At 51.9% G+C, this 9,182-nt stretch overlaps 2 protein-coding genes across 2 annotated transcripts; both read right to left on the reverse strand.

Moving 5' to 3' along the window:
- Positions 1-2,948: 2,948 nt before the first annotated feature.
- Positions 2,949-3,833, reverse strand: UMAG_06489 (uncharacterized protein; the record flags this gene model as incomplete). The annotated part of the gene is made up of 2 exons (XM_011394463.1): positions 2,949-3,374; positions 3,471-3,833. The coding sequence occupies 2 exons, from the start codon at positions 3,831-3,833 to the stop codon at positions 2,949-2,951; spliced, it is 789 nt and encodes a 262-aa protein (XP_011392765.1).
- An 819-nt stretch (positions 3,834-4,652) lies between these two features.
- UMAG_06490 (putative inorganic phosphate transmembrane transporter) lies at positions 4,653-6,248 on the reverse strand (the record flags this gene model as incomplete). The annotated part of the gene is made up of 1 exon (XM_011394464.1): positions 4,653-6,248. One exon carries the CDS (start codon positions 6,246-6,248, stop codon positions 4,653-4,655), a length of 1,596 nt encoding a protein of 531 aa, XP_011392766.1.
- Positions 6,249-9,182: the final 2,934 nt, after the last annotated feature.

Genomic DNA, 9,182 nt, shown 5'->3' on the forward strand with positions numbered 1-9,182 from the left:
CGGAGGAGCAGGCGAGAGGAAGTCGGCAAAGGCTCTCAACCTGCAGTGCTTACTCGAACTTCCTCGAGACCTGCAGCTTACAGCGCATGGGCTTACGGATCTTGTTTTTCTCACCACACTCGCTGGAGAGGCTGCTTCTGCGAAGGTAGGCGGTCAGACTCATGTCAACCGCAAGATGGAAAAGTACTATCGCGAAACCACGCTAACTGAAGTCAAGATAAATAACTCGCAGTCAGCGTTCAGCCTCGACGAGCTTCAAGAACTCTTCAGGAAATTCTCACCAGCCGCTGTTCAAGGCCGTGTGCAGTTCGAGTTGGTCTGGTTGCTGAAATGCATGGTGGAAGACTTTGGATGGCACGAGTATAGCATGGTGGACACAGTCAATGCCTTCCAGGTCGAGTCAACTTCGGCGCGTGAGAGGGTCGAAGACGGTCGGAAGAGCAAGGCGTCGAACATGGTGTTCAATCCTAGCCAGGGTCAAAGAAAGTTTTGAAGCCGCTGTGCTGTGCTATCAGACAACACGGGACTACGGCCCGAAACAGACTCTGAAATAATACAGCTTTTCAAGCCGGTTCGACCGCTGCTAGGATCAACGAGACGGCAGAGGTACAGTATTTCTGCGTTGTGTTGATATTTGAGCTGGTGAGAACACTTCTGAGCTCTCATCTAGAGCAACTTTCCTCGCAAATCCGCTTGAGAACATGTTCTGCAAAAGCGTCTTATGCAGCATCCGGGATCGATTGCTCAGCACGAAAGTGGCGGTGGATTAGCATGGGATGCGATGGGATCATGGCGAGACATGCAGATTACATCACGACATACCGGTTGAGGAAAGCGGGGAATTAGACACATGAGTGAGCACAGTCCACGTTTTTATATTAACTTAGTTAAGATAGTTATTGACACCAATGCACGCTTGATCTCAGGTGACCGGCAAGATCGGCAACGCGTGCGCCGTGTATCCGGGTTCGGGATTTGAGCGATGAGCCGATGCTTCTGAATGCCCCCGTTCTACTCATACCCGCTCCCTTCTTCATCAGATACTCTTTTCACCACTACGTGAAAACGGTTCGAGACCTTCTTCAGATACTGCTCAACATGCCGCAGTCGCATTCGTTCAAGTACGACCCGGAGTTCCTGCAAGCGGCAGGCCCGGTGCTAGCCACATTTGCACAGCGACCCAAGCCCAGCTTGCACGATGTTGAGACGCATCGCGTCAACCTCGACACGGCGCTTCGTGCAGCGGGTGAGGCTGGACCCAAGTATCCAGTCGAAACAACGACGCACGCAATCACAACTCGCGACGGTGCAACCATCAATGTCATTCAAGTGTCTCCATAGCAGCGAAGAGACAACGGCCCTGCCGTGATACATGCCCATGGCGGTGGCATGATGTCTGGCACTGCCGACGCATGGGTCGCATCAGGTATTCTTCCGGGCCTGGCCGCGGCAAGCGGTGTCGATATCTTCAGTGTCGAGTATCGTCCTGCGCCAGAGCATCAGCTCGATGGGCTCGTCAACGACTGCTACGATGCATTGGAGTGGCTCTCATCGAATTCAGCCTCGCTTGGAATCGACAGCAATAGAATCGGTGTATTCGGCGAGTCGGCTGGAGGAGGCATAGTAGCCGGAGTAGCTCTCCAAGCTCGTGACAAGGCTTTGTCTCCACCTTTGCGGAAACAGATCCTCATCTATCCCATGCTCGATGACCGCAACCTGACGCCCGATGAGCGTCTTTCGCCCACTGCCATCTGGAGTTACGAGAATAACTTGACAGGCTGGTCTGCTCTCCTGGGGAAAGACATTGCGGGTACGGACAAAGTCAATGAACTTGTCAAGTATGCCGTCCCGGCCCGTGTGCAGGACCTTTCCGGTTTGCCAGATACCTACATTGACATTGGACAGCTTGACATCTTCATCGAGGAGACTCTCGAATATGTTAACAGACTTCACAAGGCTGGCGTGCAGGTAGACCTAAACGTGTACAAGGGCTTTCCTCATGCGTGGGAGCTCGTCGGTGCCCAGAACACTTCGGTTGGCAAGCGAATCATGTCCGAACGGATCCTCGCTCTCCAAAGCTTCTAGGCACATAAGCTTCCAGGCACATTAAGCTTCTAGGCACATAAAGCATTGCGTGACTTAGCTTTCATCAGAGAACGGAAATTGCATAGATCTTGAAACAGTTCAGCCTTTCTCACAGATGTGTGCCCAACAGGACTTCTAAACACCAGGCACCAAATCAAGTCTCTTTCGAGCGCTTTGCGAGCATCTGGCATCTATGTGTGATCCAATGCGCGGCGCGGGGCTGGCGGTAGTCGACGAGGAGCGATTTCAGATGACTTTCCCAGCGATGAACTCAGAACATGTGAAATATACTGCCGGAGCTCGATGAACAGGCGTGAATGAGGACCAAGTGCTCAAAGGAAAGAATGAGGTCGGGGATGGGTGGGCTTTGCGACTAAACATAAGGCAGCACCACACCATGTGCACCAATGTCGCTACGATCGCCGCAGTCGACTGTCCTCGATTGTTCGTTCGCGGCGTACAGAGCGGATAGTGACGTTCATATCTTGACACACTCATCATCCAGAGGATATCACTCAACAGTTCGTCCGCGATGTCTAGGAGCGCTACATGACGAAGATCTCGACAAGGTGGCGAGTCCATTGTGAAGGTCAACAAGCGACCCGACAGGTGGGACTTACCATGTGCGCTGGCCTCAGTCCAAACGATTTCAGCATGTCTTATCTTGATCGAAGTTGTCGGCTGCTCGTATCTTGCTTCCTTGCTTCCTTCCAAACTCTGTCATTCTCACGCCATCCGGCGGTCATGAGAAAAGTAAGGGAATCGATCGTGCTTCCAAAGCGAGCCGATCACGCCAGTATGTTCGGACTGGCCACTCGTCCATTCTGGCGGCTATTCGGCATTGCTGCGACAGATAGACCACATCAAGAGCGACGCCACACCATCATGCGCTCGACGTCCGGCCGTGTCTCTGGTCCTTTCGGTTTCAACTCGACTAGTTCAGTCCAAGCAGCGCTTCCATCCGCATTCTTCTGAGAGCCAAGCAGTTCTCGAACCAGCTGAGGCGAAATGGAAAAAGGAGGACCTCCAGGCCGATCTCCATGAATGGGGAAGACGAGTGCAATTAGCACGCCGTGCTTGGCCAGCAGTCTTGTGTACGTCTCAGCCCAGGTCGTGCGAAGCGAAGGAGGAATGGCACACAAGAATGTATAGTCGTATGCAAGTGTTGCCTGCCCTGGCTTAGAGAGCTCCAAGACAAGGCTCTTACTGGTACCAAGAGTGAAAAAGTCTGCCTCGGCAAAGTTGACCTTGTCATCGAGCTCAGTAGGAAGATCTTGATCGCCAAGCCACTGTCGAAGTGTACGGAAGTGTCAGCATGGAAGAACATGAGTAAGCTGAAGCGTTGGTTGGCTTTGTTTGACGAACATTTAGCGAGCCAGACGCACCTTGTTAGCTGCGGCCACCGCATTGGAGCTAATGTCGACTCCATAACTCGTCAAACCTCGCTCTGCAAACACTCTGGCATCATAGCCTCTCCCGCATCCTGGCACCACGGCTGTGCCGTCTCCCTTAGGGATTGCCTGAGACACAGGAATGAGATTGCCGTCAACATCAGGAACTTTAGCATCGGCGTCGTGTGCGCCTTCCAGCAACTCCACCAACGCAGGCTGGGGTCGATTGGCATCCCACGGTGTAGTGCTATCGATCCAGGCCTGGTCCCAAGCCTTTGGATCATTCGGCACTCCGGAATCGGCGAAAAGCCTTCGGAGGTTCTGAATTTGGTCGTCCTTGGAAAGGGAGGAGGTCATGGCTGACACGGCGGGCTGATGGGAATTCGATTGACTGACGGTACAAAAGTGTCACGAAAGATAGGTTGCACACGGCTGAGGCGCGGGGTTTTGAGGTGTCGAGACTGACAGCCTTGTCGCGAGGGTGGATGGATGAGCGGTTGACGATGAAGAGGGTTGTGTCCTGCGTCACACTCACAACTGAAGGTCATGAAGCTGTCCAAACTCAAACTTGTAGCACATTCCTATTCCACGAATCTGCCCGTGCGAGCTTAGTTCAAGTCACGAGTTCCGATACGGCTCACGAGACCACAGCCTGCAACACGCATTTCAACGTGCAAACACCCACGTGGAACACGAACACAGAAACGTGAAAAATCGAATTCGGTGTCAGATCCAAGCCCAATGCGACCTACTCGTGACTCGTCTGCTTTCTTTCACGTCTGACAGCTTGGTGCGAATCACGAATGTCGTCTGCTCTGGTACAGAAGTGTGGATGTTTCTCAATCGTGAATCATTACACATCGTCTTGGCACATGCCATCTGGGTTAAAATCTAGTTCCGCATCATCGAATCCATGAAGGATGGTCAAGTCTCGCCACAGTCCGATATTCACGATCGGCCATTGAATCATACCATGCAAGCGTGAAGAGAAAAGAGATACCTAAATGTGATTGACACTGAAACCCAATTAAATGACGAAAGCGAAGAGGGAGCATACGGAACAGATGATCCGCACGGCATCGCGCGGTAAGATACACATGGGCGCAAAAGGCCCGGGGAGAATTTTGGTGCTAGGACTAAATAAAGTGGAAGCCTCGAAAGCGATGCACAGCTTGTCTACTGAACACCGGCGCGGGCAGCAAGCTCCTTGCGGTCTTCCTCATCAGCGTCGTACTCGTTGGTCTCGGGAACAAATAAGTAGGTCACAATGGCACCGAGGATCGAGACACCAAAGAAGATCCAGAAGACACCCTGGTTTCCAAGACTGGTCTTGGTGGCAAGGTGCGAAAAGAGCAGCGACGACAGAATGGCACCGCACTTACCGCACGCGGCACAGAAACCGTGAGCGGTGGCACGAACTCGGGTGGGGAAGGCTTCGGCAGGGACGATGAACGTTGTTGCGTTGGCACCCCAGTTGAAAGTAAGTTGCAAGAAGACGAAGACGACGAAGAAGGGACCAGTCTGGTGCTTGAGGTGATCGAAGCGACCGGCGAGGATGCCGAGGAACAGAGCGTTCATGATGAAACCAAAGAGTTGGATAGCCCTACGGCCGACAATGTCGACAGTGAACATGGTGAAGAAGTAACCAGGCAAGAAACCGGCGCAAGTGATGATGAGGTTTCCAGTCGCAGTTTTCATGAGTTTGCCCCAGGTGGAACCGTTGGTGAAGCCAATAGCGTTAAGGATGGAAGACTGGTTGAGATTGATACCGTAGAAGGTAATGTCGACCAGGAACCAGGTGGCAGCACAACCGAAGAGCTTCTTGGCATTCTTCCACTGGGAGAAGTAGTCGATGAACTCGTTCTTGGGCTTTCCGATCGACTTAAAGGACATGCCAACGGCGGTGTTCTCGATGGGGGTCATGTCGCCGCCAAGGGCCTTCTCCTTGATAATGCCATCGTCGTCCGAGTTGGAGCGGTTGAGGTTGTTCTGACCCTTGGCAATAAGCTCAGGGTCGTCCTGGAGTTTACGAGCCTGAGTGAAACGGGTCGACTCGACAAGGGTGAGACGGAAATAGAGCACGATGAAGGCAGGAATCAGGGTGAGGCCCTGAAGAATGCGCCAAGCGCCCGAAAGCTTGTGTACGTCGCCAGCGTCGACGTAGTGGCGGTAGCCAGCAATGACAATAACGGCGAAGAGGGCACCAGTGAGGTTACCCCAACCCTGGTTGGAGAAGATCCAGCTGAGAAGGAAGCCACGGTTCTTGAGATGCGCTCGGTCCGAGACGATTGTGGCTGACATGGGGTAGTCACCGCCAATGCCGATGCCCATGATGAAACGGAAGACAGTAAGCCAGATAGTGATGCCATGACCGCCAATAGAGTCTGGAGCCGAGATCTGGAGGATGACGGCTACGATAACAATGAAGAGTTCCTTGCCGTAGACAGCGGAGCGACCGAACATGTCACCGCAGAAACCAAAGAAGAGCTGACCAACAATGTTACCAATGTTGGCGGCGGCCTTTAGCACGCCGCCCTCGAGACCCCAGTCGATGTTCTTGGTGCCTTTGGGATAGTAAGCGATCAGGATAATCGAGTAGATGATGTTGATGATGAATAAGTCCCAAGCGTCCATCAAGAAACCGACACCAGCAATCGTGAGAAGCTTGGCTTCGGCCCACGAGACGGCAAAGCGCGACTTTTTCTCGTTCTTTTCAACAAGGGCCAGGCCAGTGTCGCCGGCCCAGGCGTCCATGTCCTTACCGAAAGCCATGGTGAATAGGCTCCTTTTGAGGCTGGAGGACTGGAAGGTATAGGAAAGTGGAGAGAGGGGGCAAACACAGGTGTGCTAGATGGGGTGGGTGAAGGAAAGAGATGAGGTGATGGGAAGATAAGGTCCAGGCTCATATACTTTTGGACAAGGCTGGCTGGCTGGCTGATGGTGCTATCACTGTTTTTTTCCTACCCTCGACAGCTACCGTGTGCCAGCCTCAGGTTGGCAATCTACTGTGCTGAAGAAAGTGCTGCCGATTAGCGCCTGAGTAGACCTTGCAGATCAAGATTTTTTGTTGGCAAACGGAAGGCTCACGAAGAGCTGCAAGCTGGAACTGATGAATCTACCAAAGTGCATACAATCAAACTCACAAGGGAGGGACACGTTTCAATTGAATGGCCGTCGGTGAAAGCTGGGTGCCACCGGGAAACTCACGCATTCGTCAGGTGAGCGAATAGCACTGGCCAAAAGCCCAACCAGTAGATGCGGTCCGCACAACATGACCGCGTCTGGCGGGCAACGGGAAGGGAAAAAAAAAAAAGAAAAAAAAAAAAAAGAAAAAAAAACTCACTCTCCAAAATTTGGTTTTCTAGACCCTGGATAACCAGACAACTGTTTCGCCAGAGGCACACCCACTCATTATCTCGAGCGAAAATCACCCGAGAAACCATGCTGAACAGCCATTTTGGGTTTGATGGCAACCTCGCATTCCCTAGAGTTGCCACGGCTGTTTCGTCGTTGCCTGCATGTCTCTTCGCTGAAAACTTCTTGCACGCAAAGGCTTCCTTGATGTGGCGCTTGCAGCTATGGCCACGGCTCTAAATGATTGGAGGATTCAAGAGTCTCGACAAATGTGTGAGTATTCCCCGTATCGAATAGGAATTAGGCGCCAGTTGGCGTTTCATCTGACAGACTCCCCCACATCGATTGTCACGCATCGCTGCTGAGGGCCCCACCACTTCACGATACCATCATGATTCAAGTTTAGCACAGTTCCATCGTGATTCAAGCTTAGTTGTCTCCGAGGAAAGGACGGTGCCGACGGATCAATATTCCTCGCTTCCTGGATCGGCGGCTTTCCACTGGCCGCGGTATCGATTAAACATTTCGCGGTCTGTACGGACAATCTCGGCGGCAATACCAACCGCGGGTGGCGAGGGAACGTGCACAAACAGCAGCTTGGCGAGTTCGTGGTTGGACACGCACAAACGAGAATGTGTGATGGCTACGGTCTATTCCAGGAACCCGCTGTTGCAAACTCTCATAACATCAACTCTCGTTCTCATCGACTCTGCAAGCACGAGACAAACCATGTTGAATGATATAGAGCACGTTCTTGGCGGCCTGTGCGGAAAAGTTAGGTCCGTACGGTTCAACGTCGCGGTGCAGCCTACTGTATTGTTCAGTACAGTTTTGACACTATCCATCATTCCCAACGTCGTGCGACGGAGGCGCTTTGACGGTTGAGGCCATGTTCAAGTCTGGGTGCATCAGTGAAAAAAGCCTGACAGAATTGGACACTTTGGTGAATGCAGAGTTCCTTTCATGCAGTCTGTCCACGTTCCTCGGAGATGCATCTTTGAATAACAAATTCCGTTCTCCGCATCGACACGTTTTACTTTCTCGCACCCTGATTGGTTGAAGAATTTAATCGCGTGGCTTGTCTGACCCGAACAGGAACAGCAACGCTTCACCACAGATTCACGAATTTAAACGGAACTTCAAAGCTTTGACGTCCTAAGGATGAAGTCTTGTACGACAGCTTGGCATTTGACCTGGATCTACTGCGAAAGAAGGTGCACGACCGATAATTCTTTTTAATTCATCATTATTGTTATTTTGGCAAGAGTTGGACTTCCTCTTAGCTAGCTTATCGTACAACGAGGTCCGCCTCGTAACAAACATTGGAAAGACACTGATTGTACCAATGGCTGGCCGAAAAATGGTTTGCGTGCGGTACTTGAACCGAGCCAGTGCAACCTTGACATGACAGCTCCCACAGCTGCAGGTAGTATGGCTCAGCATGCTCGACTGGAGCAAAAGATTTGGGTGATTGACTTTCTGTTGTGAATACCGGTCAACTTGCCGCAGTTTTATCAAATTCAAAGCGTGTGCAGGTCCGTGCCTTTGGACGTGACCCAGATGCTGTACACTGACATCTCGCGTCCACATGAAATGGCATCAAAGAAACTTCCTTACGGTTGATCCACAAAGGTACCAACAACGGAGCTGACGGCGACTCTTTCGCCTGTCTAGCCCGGGCTTCGATGGCGGAGCGTGGGTGTTCTCTTAGAAAACGTTTTGGGCACACCATGGATGTCGTCTCGGCAGCCTTCTGCCCTGTTTGCCTTAGGCATGATCTGAGCATTGAAGCCACCAATCTTGTGTAACTTGATAGCAAGTACTCTCAAGGTCGCAAGTAGTAGAAGGTGTCCTCGTGAATATGATCCTCTCCGTTCCGTTCATAGGTCTCATGTCACAGCAGCGAAAGTTCAATCAAACCAAGATTCTGAAATGTTTACCCGCCGGACAATCGGCCAGACTTCCTCGCCGCACAGCTCTCATTTCGGCAAATGCCGGTTCCATCCCATCTGTTATGGCTGTTGGTGAGTCTTCAGAACCGCATGAGTCGTTCACGAAGTGTATGGGTGGCGTTGTCGGCGAGCTCGGCAACCCAACTTCGTCATGAGTTGAAGCCAACAGTCCTGTACCGTAATATCTATTCTTGGGTTGCTGGCAGTTCACCTCCTTTCAGTTTCGTAGGGGCCAGAATTGCGAATTGTGGCAAAGGCTATACGGGGATGAGACTCTATCAACGGAGCAAAGAGAGGGATGGACCGCGTGGTTCTATGACCACACTAAGCTCAAGCAATCACAAGCTTCACGTTGACACACAATTGCGAAAAAGCCTTCCGGGATCTCAAAATGGGCACG

The sequence above is a fragment of the Mycosarcoma maydis genome, assembly GCF_000328475.2.
Source record: "Mycosarcoma maydis unplaced genomic scaffold um_scaf_contig_1.256, whole genome shotgun sequence".
NCBI lineage: Eukaryota > Fungi > Basidiomycota > Ustilaginomycetes > Ustilaginales > Mycosarcoma > Mycosarcoma maydis.